Source organism: Zingiber officinale, chromosome 4B (assembly GCF_018446385.1).
Source record: "Zingiber officinale cultivar Zhangliang chromosome 4B, Zo_v1.1, whole genome shotgun sequence".
NCBI classification, from domain to species: Eukaryota; Viridiplantae; Streptophyta; class Magnoliopsida; order Zingiberales; family Zingiberaceae; genus Zingiber; species Zingiber officinale.
This window is the reverse complement of record NC_055993.1, coordinates 12,891,013-12,908,817: the sequence shown is the minus strand read 5'-3', so window position 1 is coordinate 12,908,817 and position 17,805 is coordinate 12,891,013. Positions and strand designations below refer to the sequence as shown.

Below are 17,805 nucleotides of genomic sequence, written 5' to 3'. Positions count from 1 at the left end.
AATCATAAAAGACTTTTTTAATTTTTTTTAAAAAATTAAATTAATTACTACAGTATAACAATTAATTTTTTTTTTTTTTTTTTTTTTTTTTTTTATAGAAACATATCGAATCAATTGTTATATTTTCACAATCAATTCGTTGAGGGCTGAGAGGCAAAATGGATATTAGATACACGATTTAGGTATTTTTAAAATTACTTACACGATTTAGATAATATTAAACTCAAACCATGTAGTTCAGTAATTTGCCAAATTCTTTTCATGTTTGATTGTCGCAGAAAAAACTCAAACTAAGAAAACAAAAAATATGGCTCATCGTGTTGGGACTGAAAAGTAGCTAGAGGGGGGGGGGGGGATGAATAGCTCTTCGCGTGCTCGTCGTCGGCGTTGCTCGTTTCTTCAGAGATATGCAGCGGAAATATAAGAAACAAATCACACAACGCTAACAAGGTTGGTTTACTTGATATCCACCTCATAAGAGGTGACTAGTCCAAGGATCCACACCTACTCATGCACCCTCCACTAATAAAACCCTCCTTTTCGGTAACTACCGAAGGCGGAGAAGCCCTACAGGTTCACACTACAAGAAGAAAGGGAAAGGATACAAAATGCAAGCACAGAGCTTACAATGAGTACAAGAAAACTCTAACCCTAGCTTTCTTCCTCTTGCAATAGATCCGCCTCTTGACTTGAAAGAACCTCCAAGAACTTCAAGAACTGGCGTGGAGAGCTCTGTGGAGTCGCTGGTGAAGATCTGAGCTATGTCGTGGAAGCAATGCCGAAGGAAATGAACGCCTGCGGCTTAAATCGACGCTAACGGTCGAATCCCGATCGATTGGAATGCTCTCAATCGATCGGGGAGGCTTTGGATCGATCGATCCAGAGCGCCTCTGTGCTCTCTGGAATAGCCTGGATCGATCGGTGGATCGATCCAGGGCTTATCGCGCATAAACAGCAGCTCCCAATCGATCCACTGATCGATTGGGACCTCTGGATCGATCCACCGATCGATTGGGACCTCTGGATCGATCCACCGATCGATCCAGAGGGGTTCTGTTCGCGGGGACTCACCGGATCGATCGGCCGATCGATCTAGATCTTTTGGATCGATCCACTGATCGATCCAGATCTGCTGGATCAATCGGCTGATCAATCCAAATCTGCTGAATCAATCGGCTGATCAATCCAGATCTTGGTTTTTGCCCAAAACCAAGTCCAAAGCCCCCTAAACCAACATCCAGTCAACCATGACTTGTTGGTACATAAAACCTAGCATCCGGTCACCCTTGACCATCTAGGACTCTCTCACCAAGTGTCCGGTCAATCCCTTTGACCCACTTGGACTTTTCTCCTCTTGCCAAGCATCCGGTCAATCCCTTTGACCTACTTGGACTTTTCTTCCTCGTACCAAGTATCCGGTCAATCCCTTTGACCTACTTGGACTTTCACCAGATGTCTGGTCAACCTTGACCCATCTGGATTTCCCCGTGCCTGGCTTCACTCACCAGGACTTCCCTTCTGCCTGACTTCACTCACCAGGTCTTTCACCTAGCTTCACTCACTAGGATTTTCACCTGGCTTCACTCACCAGGATTTTCCTTTGCCTGGCTTCACTCACCAGGACTTTCACATAGCTTCACTCGCTAGGATTTCCTCACTGCCTAGCTTCACTCACTAGGTCTTTCACCTGACTTCACTCACCAGGATTTTCCTTCTGCCTAACATCCTAGTTAGGACTTCTCAGTCAAGTATCCGGCCATCCTTGACCTACTTGACTCTTCTTCAATCAACCTTATATTGTCAAACATCGAAACCCAAACCAAGACTCAAGCTTGGTCAACCTTGACCTGAGGGATGTTGCACCAACACATCGGACCAATTCTCAGCATGATTTGAGTTGGCTAAATCAAATAGATTGTAACAAACTAAAAGTCAGAATTTGCAGTTAGTACATGACTTGACAGGATGGTCTTGACTAGTTCGGATTATCTGTCCTAAAATCACCTTATCCTTATATTTCCTTATTGATCGGATGATCATGATATCTTTAAAATATATGCGATATTCTCATGATGTACAAGACATCCTTGTAATATAATCTAGCCTGCCCAATTTACAATATAACATGGGGACAGAGTGATTTTGGGACAGAAGATCCGAACTCTTGACATCATATTTACAGTATAAATTGTAATCAAATTTTAGAGTAGTCCCAGAAAATTTGCATTCGAAGATATTTCAAGAGCATGCCAAGTATTATTTTGTTAAAATTATCATCATCATTGGCTTTAATGAACATTTGCCATGTAGATACAGTCCCCGTAGCAGCGTAATCTTCCTTCAACCAAACAAATTGCTAATCTAATATCTGCACAAACTGTTTGCTTTCTATTAGACAAAAATCATCAATTATATCCATAATCAATTCTTTACCCGGTATTTACATGCTCAATGAGATCGTTTTTGGGTAGGTGAGAAACATAGCAACCGTTTGCTTTCTAGACGACTCATGAAGAACCACCGTAAAAAACAAGAAGAAAAAAAGAAGCAACATGATCTCATTGCTAATTGGAGTCACAATTTTAAACTAAGAAGGATTACCTATCTCAATGTGCAGTATGAGAATTGATCAAAATGAAGAGAACTAGGAAAGGCTTACCTTCTCTGCCCCCCTTGACAGTTCCAATTCAACCCCTTCCTGCATTATAAGGTTCTCATTGGCTTTCAGGTTGTTTGTTACCTTAACTTCTAGTGAGCCCCCTGCACTAAGGGATGCAGCCGCTACGCACTCCTTGAAACGAAAGCAACTGATGAGGTGGTCATTTGTCAATCCAGCAGCCTGCATGAAGGAGTAGATTACCGTCGGACCCACACTGCGAAAGCCTCGTCGAACCAAGTCTTTGCTCATCACATCGGCTTTTGCAGTCCTAACAGGCACCTGACGTGGATATCGGAATTCACAGACGATAGGCTTGTAGTTCACAAAGCTCCAGCAGTATCTATCGAATGATCCAAACTCATCTATTATCTGTTCAAGTATTCACAGAAGGAAGGTAACTTTAAATGAGAAATAATGATATAACATGGAAGGGAAAGTAAGAAGAGACCAGAGTTAATTACCTTGAGCATCTTTCGTGCATTCTCAACTATAGCTCGCAACTTTGGCTCCGACAAAAGGGAGCTACCGATGCTTCCAGATGCAACAATTTTCTTCTCGTTCAATTTGGAAACTGCAACCGGATCGAATTTGGAGAAAACATCCCTAAAATAGTGGCCCTATGAGTGCTAACCTGATAATTAATCATCATGTCGCTTCCAATTTTTCAAAACATTACCTAAACATGTGCCTTTTGTTAAGGATAACTGGCCATGTAAGCTCAGCTAGTGCACCTGATAGTACAAGAAGTTCAAATAATTTCCTGTGGATTATTTCCAGACAAGACAAAAAAAAAACACATATTGTCAGTTAACCCAATGCAATTTGTGCACTCTCAAAGTTTAGATCATAAAAAATTTGAGAAAAGTACAGGTTATTGTTGCATACTTATCGTCATGAATAGGAACTCCCCATTCTTCATCATGGAAAGTGGCGTAACACGATTCTGTAGTAACGCAGAAAAAAGTATCACATAGAAATTAAATACACTTCTACAAAATGATCGACAAACAGTAGTAGCTAAGCAATAGATAGTAAAGTTTATGACAGCAAGCAAGGATTAATTAAAGCTTACATGAAAAACAACCTTAATAACTGGAAGGAATAAATGTGGATATAATACAGGACAATAATTCACTAATTATTTTGGACGCCATAGGGATCCCACAAATTGAACAGATTCTGTAAGAAAGTGTAAGAAGGCCATAAAAAAGTGAAATAAACTGGCAAAATGCCAATGGATTTAATAAAAATGAAAGTAATCAACTATTATCAATAACAACTAGTTAACACAATACCATAAGATTTTCCTCTGATTAGGTGTTTTTCTTTTTAATTTATTCTCTACTCTGGACAATCTTCAAGTTGATATTTCTTAACATAATTTACTGATTGAACCAATATTTTTTAGTTGTGACCTACAAAGACATTCTTAATACACTATTAAAGCAAACACCTAAAGTGTGGTTCATACTATTAAAGCACACGCCTAAAGTGTGATTCTTTTTATTAGTAAGATTGGTGGTCCTTGCAGGTCCCAGATCAGTGACGATACCTTCACAAGGATGATAAGGATTTACCAATAAAGTAGGGCTTGATTGCAATATAACCAATAAGTTTTTGCCTCAGAAAACAAAATAAAAAAACCAGATTCATCTTCACTAACTTAGTGTATGATGATAAAATCTTCTCTTCAAACAGAAACCATTCTGTTCTCACACTTTCAAAGTTCTCCACAAAAATTTCAAATTCAAGATAATGAATTAGGTTCCTTGTGAACCAATAAGCATCAAAATGATGTTGAGATAAGTAGATAAACCACATTTAAGTAAGAAGCACAATCCAATGTGTTCCCTATAGAACCCCTCATCAAATAATTCTTTGGATTTCAAACAATTCTAAATTAAACTACTGCTACAAGGAAATTATAGTGATGGATCCTTAATCACAAAACAGTCAATTGGTCAGATGCATCTATTTATTCTACTACAACATAACCCAGGACAACGGTTCCCACTTGTTGAAGAATCTTCAACAATAGTTTCAAAGGAAACTCTTTCACCTATACTGTAATATTCACAGTAATGAAAATATTCATTACTGTAATGAAAAAAGGGATACTATAACTTTTATTCTAGGAGTAATGCTACTCAGTATTAACTGAAAAAGTGAAAGAAAAGTCTCATTAAATAAGTAAAAGAAAACCAAGGTGTTAGCACATCAAACATATCTAATTAAGCAAGCAAAACAACTCACCTGTACTGGGCGTCACCCAAGCACACTTCCTCTTTCCTTGAAATAATTCTGCTGGAGGAACATCCTTCTCCGCCTTAGCCACAATCTTAATTGTTTTTTGACTACTCTGTCTTGTCAAGCTTGTTCTGCCAATCCTTCCTATGGAGGATTGGCTACAAAACGAATCTGTGGAAGCATCAGAGGAGCAAGAAGCACTCATCGGCAGATTTGGTTGCGACAACAAATCATGCCTCCTAAACGCAGAGAGAGCGATTAAACTAGATCGAATGAGAGGGAGATCAGCGGCAGAACTTGCAGCCTTCTTCTTCTTCTTCTCACTACCTGCAACCTCTAAGCATTCTGTTTTATTCAAAGGCTTCGAAACTGGCTTCTGGGCAGCGGCGGCCGGAGACTTGGCCTGGTTCCCGCCAGGCATTAGGACAGGTCTCGCCTCAGAATCAGCTGCATCGGAGGATAGTAACTTCGGAGCTCCTGACATGTGTTATCCAATTTGTTTCTCAAATGAAACGCCTTGGATCCAACTTTGGCCAGACACCGTGATTCTCAGAGAAAAAAAAATCAAAATCAAGGCTGCAATTTTCCAGTCAAAATCTCAAGGTCGCTCTCCACCCATCGATCGAAACAACCACTGAATCAAGGCCAAGGAAGCGCTTTAAAATTCCTTCTTTATTTAACAATCATCTTCATTAGCACGAACTGCGAACAAAACTAGGGTTTACGAGGCGGCTGTCTCCGACCTGAACACAAAAATTCACTGCGAAAACCGAGGACGAAGTATCAATCGGCGCGACATTTTCGAAACAGACAAAACGGCACGCGCGCATCCAGAGACGGCTCACGGGAAAACCAATACGAAACTCAGTATCTTTTAGATAGCCGACAAAATTCAGGGAATGAGCTCGAATCCTACTAATTAAAGGGCATATGGAAGTTTAAAAACTCTCACGCCGCACGAAGCTGCCGATCCGGCGACAGGGCGTCGAGTGAAGCCGGAGAAGAGACGCCTACGAGGACTGAAGGAAGAAGACAAGTGCAGCGGAGAAAGAGAGGCGTCATCTAGCGTTTTAAATGATGAAGACGGATAGTCACCGTGAACATAGATATAGGTAACCGGCAATAGTCAGTGACCCGTGTTTCTCTCCTTAAAAATAAAAAATAAAATAGAAGGAACCTTTTTCAAAATATATATGTATATATAAAAATATATATATATATTTAAAAAATTTACAAATAGATACGAATTGAAAGACGATCAAACACTGACAAAATTGTAGTTGTTTTACCGGAAGTCTTTAATCAAAGGCCGGCCGGGCGGCCAGGATGTCTTATCAGGAAAAACATAGAGATAGAATCCAAGGCTTATTTTAGTTCGCTTATAGCGTACTCGCCTGTTCTATGGAAACTGATAGTACGCATGGCCACATCAACAATTTGTCGCTACGCAGTACGTGTCACGCTAAGCTGGCGAGCATGGTTCCTAATCCTAAATTTTAAAATATCTATTAGTCTTTCGTTCAACAGTGTTTTTTTTAATGAAAAATGGATGACAAAGAAAGAATTCTAATTTATAGAATAAGTTTCCGAATATCTAAACGTATTTAAATTTAAAAGTGACAAAAGCACATAGTTATTTTTCAATCTAAAATCACTGACATAAATATGTGGAGAGTTAGAGGAGTATAAAGGTATTTCTAATAGAATTCTCATATAGATTTATTTTTAGACTTTACCAAAAAGAACTTTTATCAATGAAGAGATCTTTCATCTTATTAATCTCATAATATTTTTTTTATATATTTTCAATGTGAAAACTTACATTCATCTTGTTTGGAGTGATTTATAGTTTTTTAAATTCATCAACCACTTTTACTTTTAGACGAAACAAAAATTTTGAATCAATCTAAATCAAGAGTGATATAGTAGTCTAAGTCTCCTTAATGTATCTATACTTTAGATATCAATTTGACAGAGCAATGATTTTACAACTCATTTTCGACATAAAAAATTATATTAAATGCTCATTATTCATTATGGTTGTTATGATGATGATATTCATTAACCGACTTCACAAATGACTTTCTAGGACTCATCCATAAGAAAATATCAAATTTTTAATTTTCTGAATATTGTCCAAAAATGGTTAATACTTAATAGACTTAGAGAACTCTAAATCCCTTCAAACAAAGACCGATGTACTTGTATGTCTTCTTAATACATCTATGGTCTCAAACATACATGTGATATGCTATATTAAGAATAGTTATTTTTTTAACTCATTTCTAATCTAGTTATTGTTATCAATCGATTGCTACTGTATAACAATCGATTGATGAAATGTATTCATGGCCACATAACCATTTCAAATCAATTGATAGCATGATAAGAAACGTGTTAAAAAATTGCATTGCTCTCAATATAATGTATCAAATTAATTTTTAAGGGCATAGATGTATTGAAGAAATTTAGATAAATATAAAAAATGTTAAAAAAATACATTGATCTCAATATAATGTATCAAATTAATATTTGAGGACATAGATGTATTAAGGAGATTTAGATATATAAATATAAAAGCTGTTAAATAAATATATTGCTATCAATATAATGTATCAAATTAATATTTGAGGGCATAGATGTATTAATGAGATTTAGATAAATATAAAAGCCTTGGTTTGGAGTGATTCGGAGTTATTTAAGTCAATCAGTTATTTTTTGATAAAACTGACTAATGGATCTAAAAAGTTCCGAATTACTCTAAATCAAGACCTTTGCACTAGTCTAGTTTTTTTTTTTTTTTTAAATAAATTTTATGTCCTTAAATATTAATTTGAAACACGATATTAAGAGCATTGATTATTTAAACTCATTTCTAATCTAGTTGGAATGTATAGCAATCGATGAATAAATCTGTCAATTGATTGAGAAGTAAAAGAGGTCAAAGGGGAAATTACTGATTTTATCATTTACAATTTGAATATTCCAAAACTTTTCACTTCAACTCATGGGATGATGTAGAACCTTTCTATGACAACTGCAAAGAATTCCTTCAGCAACCAGTTATTAATCTTTTCGTAGGTTGCTATTGACACCTCAAATAAAAGCTTTTCATTTTGAAAAAAATCAAAACACATAGAAGTTTGTCATTTTCAAGTTTTATAGCAATAATGCACAGAATTTCCGATTCAAATTCAATCCATAGCCTCAAAAGAATGTATCACTATTTTGCTACTGGAATGAACATGATTAGTTTTGAAAGTAAATTAGTTCCTGAGGTGCAAGAGCTCAGGACACAGCACCCTTTCCCTCTCGAACTGATTCATGATTCATGATTCATAGATCCTCCATAGGTGGAATCACCTCCCGAGAGATGTTGGACTTGGAGTGGCATGTAAATCACTGCAGGAGGTCATCATGGGCGCCGACAAGTACCAGGACATGAAATATCTGGTGGCTGTGGCCCACGAGGTCGAACTCCCTCGGGCACCACCGCTTCGGGATTCTGCTCACGTACACCGTCGCCCCGGAGGCGTAGGCCACGGCCATGGCGGTCTCCATGGTTGTCAGCATGCAAGTGCCATATGTCTTGCTTCATGCTGCTGGACAGTGTTATTCATTCATAATGCTTGAATTATGCTGCTTCCAGAGATCTTGTTCATTCTCGTCATCCACATCTGCCTCCTGATCTCTTCTACCCGAAACCAATCGCCAGCTTCTGCACATACCGACGACAACAATGTGTGATTTGCAGCATTCTCTGGTTCCAAATCAATAAGCCTAAGTGCCAACTTCTTCGCGTCCTCAAATCGACAAGCACTCCTACAAGCTGACACCAAAGAGCTCAAGATTCTCGGACTGGGCTCCATTGGCATGCTGCTTATGACTTCACAGGCATCTTCAAGCCTTCCAGACCTCCCCAAAAGATCCAACAAGCAAGCATAGTGCTCCAAACTCAACAATGTGCCATGGTCCCTTCTCGCATTCTCAAACAATCGCATTCCCTCGTCGACTAGTCCTGAGTGGTTACAAGCTGATAAAACTGCAAGTAGTGTGATTCCATCAGGTTGGATTCCTAGATGTAACATCTCGGTAAAAAGATTCAAAGCATCGTACCCAAGGCCTTGAAGCCCATAGCTCAAGATCATCGAACTATACGAAACCAAATCCTTTTCTTGCATTTCAGTGAATATGCAAACTGAACATTCAGGGCATCCACATTTGGCGTACATGTCTATGAGAGAATTCCCAACACAAATCTCAGAGAAAAGGTTACACTTCAAAGTGTAGCCATGAACAGCTCGGCCTAACAAAGTAGAAGTCAGACCAATACATGATCCAATCAGTGCCAACAATGTGACAGAATTCGCTTGAACTCCATCATGTTGCATTGCCTGGAAAAGCCGCAGAGTGCCAAAATAATCTCCATGTCGATTAGATAATGCCATCATGGAACTCCATGTAACCACATCTTTTGTCTTGGCTCTCTCAAAAAGAAGTATAGCTAAATGTAGAGTTCCCTTGGATCTACCATACATGCCTATCAAAGCTCCAATTACTTGCGGCTCGGAGTCAAAGCCATGGCGGAACACATATCCATGAAGTTCCTTCCCATGATCTAAAGAACCCAATGCACCACAAGCTGGCAAAACGGAGACAATGGTGGCTCTGTTCGGCTTGATTCCATCCATCACCATGCCCCGCAACAGTTCAATTGAAATGTCATATCTTCCATTTGAACTAGACCCTGAGATCATAGCCGTCCAACATACCACATTTCTTTCGGCCATTCTATCAAACACCTTCAGAGCAGAAACTAAGTCGGAACATCTCGAGTACATGTCAGTGAAAGAAGTAACCAAGAGGACAGAGATGTCAACATCTTTGGTCACGACGCAGCGAGCATGAATGGCTTTCCCGAAGCTTAATTTACCTGCACGGCCACACGCTGATACAACAGACGCAGTAAGCTCGGGCTTGGGGGAGAACCCGGCGGAGGTCATCCGGAGGTACATGTCCATAGACTCGAGGAAGCGTTGGTTGCCGATGTAGCAACTCACCATCGCGTGCCAAGTGACGGAGTCTCTCATCGGCATCGTGTCGAACAGCTTGCAGGCGCAACAGACACGGGATTGCTTGGAGTACATGGTGATGAGGGAGTTGGTGGTGACGAGGTCGGAGGCGAGGCCGGTCTTGAGGAGGACGCAGTGAAGCTGGAGGGCGAAGTGGAGGTGGTGGGGGGCGGAGGCGGAGGCTTTTACGAGAGAAGGGAGGAAGGCGAGGGCGCCACGGAGGCCATGAGAGTGCAGTTGGCGGTAGAATAGAAGGGCTTCGGAAGCCATTGGCTGTTTACTTAGAGGTGTGGAAAGTAAAACTAGAGGAAGTTTTCCTCCGTCTATTTTTTTTTCTTGTTTACTTTATTAAAAATTTAGAAGGATAGGGGAAGCAAAAGGAAAGACAGAAAGAATAAGAAAACAAAATTACATAAATCTCCATCTACCTTGGCCGTAATAAAGCTAGGTTTTATTGTTCCTCTTTTTCTCCTCCGCCGCTCTTTCCATCGCTCCAGCCGTTCTCTCTCTTTTCCGCCGCACTATTCTTTTCCCGGCGACCTCTTCTCTCGCGATTGTTGCACGTCGTCGCTCCAACCGTCCTCGACATCTTCTGCGGCAACTTAGACCGGCGTTCCTCGGTCAAGCAATAGCAGCAACCCAACCGTCGAGTTACGTCGAGACACAGCAGCTTCGACCATCGAGTATAGTCCTCAGTTTCTTCGGGCAAACTGACAACAACAACGCGTTCCGAGGTCGGCAGAGCTCCACAGTCAGGTAAGTGCTAACTTCGCGTGTATCATCAACATTCCTTTTTTTTGTTCGACGGTCTAGTGTTCTTGATTTTGAAGGTTGTTATTTTTTAGAATCTGGTGTTTTATTTTGCATGTTTGGTTGATTGTGTTAGACTTTGTAAAGATAAAATTTCTGCCTTGTTGAATCTGTTTCCTGTACAACAGACTTACCTGTTACGAACAAAGGAATTAACACAGATTCTATCATCAGAACTATGAATCACCATGGATAATAAAATGAGTGTGACTTCGATGTCAACAAACTATGTAGGTTCCAATTCTTCCTGTAAAAGTTGTTTAGCAACTTGCAGGGAAGCACCAAGTAATAAATATCGATTTAAGTGATCCTCGTGATGTGAAAAATATTTAAATAATATCCAAATGAAGTCTACAAATTATTTGAAAGACTCTTCAATTCAGTGATAAATTAAGAAAATTTTGTCAAATAAATATATTAAAAATATTTTTAAAAATAAATACATTGGATATTTTAAATATATAAATAATTTTGGTATTTTTTTAACATGCAAGTTGCCCTCTAACAATCCAACCAGACATTCTAGTCATGAACACCTTTTCAACTTATCATTTAAATTTAAAGGAGTAATTATTTAAAATATTAAAATATTAAATTAGCTTGACTTAAATAGGTAAGTCATCCAGCCAGTATTAAATGAGTTCGAAATCGACTCAAATATTAAACAAGTTGACTCGAGTTCGATCAATTTTGAACTCGAGTCGAGCTTTGATCGAGCTACTCGTGAATGACTTAACTCATTGCACCTCTATTTTGGACTACAAAAAATTTAATTTCTTTTTTTTTTATTCTAAGTAAACAATTTAATGGATTGATCTGGTTCGTCGGAATGGTCGTGGGAACATCATGGACTCTACCATTTCAGTTTTACACGGAATAATTACGACGTGTATATATATATATAATAACATAGAAAAATGTATTTAAAAATTTAACTTAATTAAATTTATTTATGTGTAGACTATTTGTAGTTTGAGAATTATGAAAATAACAAGATATTAAATATTTAATGATGTACTAATAAGTCTAAAATACTAAATAACATAAAGAATAAATAATAAATCTTTTATATACAGAGAGAAGGGATCATAATAATTAAAACTAATTATAATTTAATTTAATTTAATTTATTTAGAATAATAATATAATTAATAGTTAATAAGAAAATAAATTTATATGATTATAATAATTTTTTAGATTTAAAAAAATAAAATGAATTTTTATTATATTTTAGTGTGATATATGAGGCTTTGATATTTTAATGTGAATTTAAACATAACACCCTGATTTTATTAATTAAAATCTAAATTCTAAGTTTATTAAACAATGGTTCATCGGAATGATCATGGTAATCGTCGCGAATTTTACCGTTTCAGTTCCAATATCGTTTCACCGACGCGGATATATATATCATAATAATTAAAACTAATTAAAATTTAATCTAATTAAATTTATTTATAATAATAATACTAATAATAATATAATTGATAGTTAATAAGAAAATAAATTTATATGATTAAAATAATTTTTTTAGATTTTAAAAATAAATTTTATTATATAATAATGTGAAGTTTGATATTTTAATGTGAATTTAAACATATCACCATATGTTTAATTATCAAAAATCTAAATCTTAAGTTTATTAAACCATGCAAATTCTCTCACTGTACCACACGCCTAAACCTAAACACTGCCGCCGCCGCCACCGCCTTCTTCTGCCGCCTGCTCGTGCTATCCGATCAGGCCACGCCGGGACCGTCTCCGACGTTATTGTCCGATTCCTCCGGAGGTAATCATCATCGTTCCCCGTTCTCCATTCCGTTCCAACCGTTTTTGCCGTTTTAACGTCCAAGAACGCCGTCCCACAGCAACCACCGTTATGCACCGGAAAATTGGAACGGCATGAGGCGTTCCCGTGCCGGAACGTTCGTTCCAGTCGTTCCACTGCCGTTCCGACGAACCATGTATTAAACCATCACAAGTTCCCCACTGTACCACACACCTAAACCCTAAACAGCCACCGACGTCGCCTTCTCGCGCTCGCGCTGTCGGATCAGGCCACGCCGGGAGCGTCTCCGACGTTGTTGTCCGATTCCTCCGGAGGTAATCATCACAGTTCCCCGAGCCGTTCCGCTCCAACCGTTTTTGCCGTTATAACGTCCAAGAACGCCGTCCCACAGCAGCTGACGTTATGCACCGGAAAATTGGAACGACATGAGGTGTTCCCGTGCCAGAACGTCCGTTCCGGCCTTTCCACTGTCGGAACCGGCCTTTCCACTGCCGTTTCGACGAACTCACCTTCCTCAATTAAAGTAAATAAGCACAGAAAGGATTCCTTTCTTTTTTCTTAGGGATTCTTTTCTTTCTTGATTCCTTTCCCTTTTCAATCAACACCTCCAAGTAAACAAAGCAATAACGATTGTGTTTGTTTTGGTATAATCAGTGAGATTGGTTTCTGAAATGTGGATAGAGTCATTAGATGGCACCATAAACATGATTCAATGGTTTCATTTTTTGAAACTTGAAATTTGTGTAACCAATGCTGGATAGCGGATAATAGGTTTCCATCAAATATTCTCATAAATTTGTAGAATTTATGCTTAATGAAGAGCATATATTAGATATTGTCATTCAGTTGAGACACGTTGAAGACTTTGTTCTTTGAATTAATATTAGCCCAACCTCTTACTTAGAGAACGCCCATAACAATGCAAGAACACTTTCTTAATTTGCATTACATTCAGACATTGATATAATGGATTGATTCTGATTGACAAAAAAAATCTTTGATAATTAATTAAAGTTGTTTAGCTAGTCTACCTATTCCATGTTGACATTTACTTTTAGATTACCAAAATATAACTTTAAATTAAAGGAAGATTATGAAAAACTAGGGTAGTCCCATTAAAGAATTGGAACCATCGTGGAAACTATTGTAACTTAAATTATGTAAGTAATTATTTCAAAACATAATGGATAATCATACGAGAGAGCTTCAGCCGCCCTGTGCTCTGAATGAGTCAGGTGATGTATCCAACTAAGTTAACAAGGAAATGAATGTAACTAGAGTGTTATGGATCTTTGGCTCTATACTTTTTGGTAGTAAATAATTATTGATATTTTGTCTCTATTTCTTAACAATTGATTTTAGACGCCCACTTTTTAATTTAATGTTATCCCCTAATTTTGTTTTGGGATGCAGAACGCTGCTCCACATTACTCCTGGACGCAACACTGTGGTTTTCATACTACAACCTCCCCACCAACTTACTCCTGTCACTGCACGAGCATTTACACTGAGGTTTCACCAACAATTGAAGAGCTCATAGATAGAATAAAAATGTGGAATCTTTCCCGAATAACATTCAACAATCTGCAGCAATCTAGGAGACTTTCCTATGCAATTCCCTCGATCGTTTTCTCTCTGCAGAATGGCTCTTCTTTTATGGTTTGTGAGAGTTTTTTTTTTGACAGTTGTTTTTTTTGAGTTTTAGTTTCAAGTTTTTCATTAAGGTTTGAATAATTTATGGATTCATTCTTTGGCACAGCGAAGGTTTTGCTCCCTTGACTCCCACGAGAGTGGAGGTTTAATTCCACCTGAGCTGTTAAGAAACAAGACTGTTCTTAGGCCAGATTCTGATATAGGTATTTTTCTCTTTTTGGGTTTTTTTGGCTGTGTGTCTGTGTGGTAAGCAGGGGGTATTGTAACTCAATCTAATGGTTGCCTTGTGAATTATATCTTATGTCATTTGTCTTTGTCTTACATTATATTCAATTGCATGATCTAGTTGCTAAGCATAAGATGATTATGTAGTCCTACTGTTGGAATGATTTGGATACTTGTGAGTTTATCCTAATGTTATTTTTGTTGACTTTCATTCTACAACTTCAATATGGAGGTAAGTCATGCCTTATGATGTATATGAAAGATGATATGGTTGATGATCTCAAAATTTAGTTTGGGTTGCATGACCCTTCTTTTTTCTTACCTCTAAATTTGCAGGCATAGGTTTGGGTTTCTAGGGAGTTCTCATTTGATTGGGTAGAGTTGTTCGGAAACTCTTGGTGTCCTTTCATCGTGTTTGTAGTGTGATTTTATCCTCTTGGTGTTTTATTAATGTTCATGATGTGATTCTTTACTGTTGTAGTTGCTTCAGAGTACTGTTGAATTTATTTCATGCTATTGGTGCAATCTGTTGTTTATGTGTTGTTGATTTAACATTGTCGATGTTCCTCTAATATTTCCAACTCGGTTTTAGCCTATTGGTGTTATGTTAATGATTTTTTAGTCTGGTTTATTGTTGATGTTCATATATAGTGTTTACTTGTGTGGTTTTATATTGTTGGTGTCATCTTATTGACTATGTATACCTATGTAACTGTTCTCATGATATATATTACACAGAGCAAGCAAATTGTTTAGTAAAGAATTTTTGTAATTGTATTATGGAATGCCATGAAACTGTCAATGGCCATCATGCTCAAATGAAAAAGTCCAGAGTTATGTTAACCCCTTTAGTCAGTGTAAGAGAAAATCTCAAAAACCATTGTTAACCATAAATATCAGTCGTAGTATAATGCTTCATTATGAACAATATAATTCTAAATAAAGTTGATGGCAGGATACAATTTGTATAGCCAACTTCAAGTAATCTTAGACTTATGGCTTGCTGCTGTATAACACCATAAAAACAAGGCCTTTATTATTTGTTATATCATCTTCATCTGCATTTTCTTCTCACGTTTGTTATTTATTTATTTATTTTCAATTACATTGCTGTCTAAGTTTTTGTTAGTTAAAAGAATAGGTTATTGTGGAATTCCCAGTTTGTTTATCTAATGGAACCACAATTTCTTGTGTGACAGTGCCAACCATTGCTTTAGAGAAAAGTCATTCTAGTTTGGATATCTTATTCAGAGACAGAAAGTATTCTTCCAATTAGCAATCATTTCTGTCATCTATGTTATGAAATCATTTATACAATATCTTACATTTTCTTGTGAATCCTCATTTGTGTTTATGCCATATTTTAGGATTAAATTGCATTGTGTTCTCATCTGAATATGCTTCAGTCATTTAAAGAGGCTTTCTATATATATATATTTTTATCTTTTTTGTACTTTAAATATGATTTCGATTTGCAGGGAAATATGCTGATCTAGTAACAAGAGTGACAAACTTCCATTGCGAGGACAAAGGCTTGATGGTCTTGGCTGGTGATGTTTTTGATGTCCCTATTAGGAAGGATATTGTCCAACGTGTTGTGAGATGGCAGCTTGCTAAGAGGCAGCAGGTATCATATGATTCTCAAGCTTGGAAATTTGTTGCATGTTTTATTTTATGTATCTTCAACATTGTAGTATATTATTTGTGGTTAACTTAGTATTCCTTCTCCAGTGATATGATTTCTATAGGGTACACTTGTTCTCTATTTATTATTGAAATTGATTATGTGAAGTAGGGAGAAGACACAATTATTGATTTATAATATATGCTGCATATGCTTACTATATTTCACAACTTTAAATGTGTTTCATGTTGTATAATTGTTTGTTCACCTGAAGCCCACAAACTTTCTCATTTCTTGACTATTATCACCAGAGACGTCGCAATCAAATTGGTTTTTAGTTATGTTACATTGTCTAGAGCTAGTCTGCCATTTCTTTTTCCCATCATTGCTCATCATGTGCTTCTCAGGGTACACATTCAACAAAAACTATTAGTGAAGTAAGTGGGACTGGCAGAAAAGCATACCCACAAAAAGGAACTGGAAGGGCAAGGCATGGTTCTTTGCGTGCCCCTCAGGTGTATATCGTATTTCTTTAAAATGCTTCTGTGGAGTACTTTTCTTCATTCTAAGAACGTTTTATCTAACTACATGTACTTTTTAACAGTTTAGGCATGGTGCCACCATGCATGGACCTAAACCACGAAGTCATGCTTTCAAGCTGCAAAAGAAGGTTCGGCGATTGGGATTAAAAATTGCTCTATCTGCTCGAACAGCTGAAGGCAAGGTTAGTCTGTCCTTTTTCACCTCCTTTATTACCTTTTGCATGAACTTGTGAAGGTCATCTGTCAAGTGCATTATTTGTTCTAAAATAAATTTAATGTATACATACTCTCTTGTGAATCAATTAATAGTCACGGAACATGTTCGGTGATTTCAACAGCTTATTGTTTTTGAGGATCTGGAAGTCCCAAGCCACAAGACGAAGAACATTGTGAACTATCTTGCCCAACTGGAAAACACAAGGAAGGTTTTATTGGTTGATGGTGGCCCCATAGATGACAAACTTAAGTTGGCAACGAGAAATCTGCAATATGTCAATGTATTACCTTCCATTGTAAGTAGCAACCAACCATATTTTTTTTACCTTCGTCTAGTGTATTGTGAATGAAGGGGCTGACACACAATCTGTGTCGAGATTTTGCTCTCCTTTCTGGTTCAGTTGTTTAAATTATGCAAATGTTCCATGATCATGCAGGGCTTGAATGTCTACAGTATCTTATTGCATGACACACTCGTGATGACTCAAGATGCTGTAAGCCGCATTGTTGAGCGGATGCACACTCCCATTAATCGCTGATGCAGTTGTAGCTGAAATGAACATTCATCTGCTCAAGATCGATTCACATCAAATGTTTATTTGATGCTCTGACTAATCAGTTGTCAGATCAAACAAAGATTCATGTTGGATAACTTTTTTGTTTTCTCCATTACGAGTAGCTAATAAAGGCAGAGACTATTTTAGTTGTATGTTTTGTATTAAAAGATTGGACCTCCAGATTCTCTCCTGTTTAAAGTCTATCATGCACAAAAGATTACACTTGGGCCATGTTCTACGTTCAGTGTGTTCTATGTCGAACTACACATAGCTGCATCTTTGTTATTTGTTGAGTTCTCTGTTTTCTAATCTGGGTTGACGGTGTCGATGAAGATGGCAGCGGATAGATATCCATATTTTGTTTTATATTTTACTCATTCTATTAAATATTAAATTTATTTATTTATTATT

General features: G+C 37.4%; 3 protein-coding genes across 10 annotated transcripts; 1 reads left to right on the top strand and 2 right to left on the bottom strand.

The window, feature by feature from the left end:
* Positions 1 to 2,537: 2,537 nt before the first annotated feature.
* On the bottom strand, positions 2,538 to 5,979 carry LOC121974747 (probable GMP synthase [glutamine-hydrolyzing]). Its single transcript, XM_042525954.1, has 5 exons — positions 4,913 to 5,979; positions 3,545 to 3,602; positions 3,336 to 3,419; positions 3,121 to 3,262; positions 2,538 to 3,028 (listed from the first exon to the last, which is right to left on the bottom strand). The coding sequence occupies exons 1-5, from the start codon at positions 5,388 to 5,390 to the stop codon at positions 2,645 to 2,647; spliced, it is 1,146 nt and encodes a 381-aa protein (XP_042381888.1). The 5' UTR covers positions 5,391 to 5,979; the 3' UTR covers positions 2,538 to 2,644.
* A 2,547-nt stretch (positions 5,980 to 8,526) lies between these two features.
* Positions 8,527 to 10,248, bottom strand: LOC121978116 (pentatricopeptide repeat-containing protein At4g31070, mitochondrial-like). Its single transcript, XM_042530494.1, has one exon. The coding sequence runs from the start codon at positions 10,246 to 10,248 to the stop codon at positions 8,527 to 8,529; it is 1,722 nt and encodes a 573-aa protein (XP_042386428.1).
* Positions 10,249 to 10,452: 204 nt separating this feature from the next.
* LOC121974745 (50S ribosomal protein L4-like) lies at positions 10,453 to 17,638 on the top strand. Of its 8 annotated transcripts, none has more exons than XM_042525951.1 (9): positions 10,454 to 10,734; positions 13,991 to 14,089; positions 14,168 to 14,236; positions 14,337 to 14,433; positions 15,934 to 16,082; positions 16,487 to 16,594; positions 16,684 to 16,803; positions 16,960 to 17,133; positions 17,275 to 17,638. In XM_042525951.1, the coding sequence occupies exons 3-9, from the start codon at positions 14,234 to 14,236 to the stop codon at positions 17,374 to 17,376; spliced, it is 753 nt and encodes a 250-aa protein (XP_042381885.1). In that variant the 5' UTR covers positions 10,454 to 10,734; positions 13,991 to 14,089; positions 14,168 to 14,233; the 3' UTR covers positions 17,377 to 17,638. The 8 variants fall into 8 exon arrangements, with proteins under 8 accessions (XP_042381881.1, XP_042381885.1, XP_042381884.1 ...); XM_042525950.1 differs by lacking the exon at positions 10,454 to 10,734 and adding an exon at positions 12,435 to 12,577; XM_042525949.1 differs by lacking the exon at positions 10,454 to 10,734 and adding exons at positions 12,453 to 12,577; positions 12,657 to 12,891 and having other exon boundaries at positions 13,991 to 14,236.
* Positions 17,639 to 17,805: the final 167 nt, after the last annotated feature.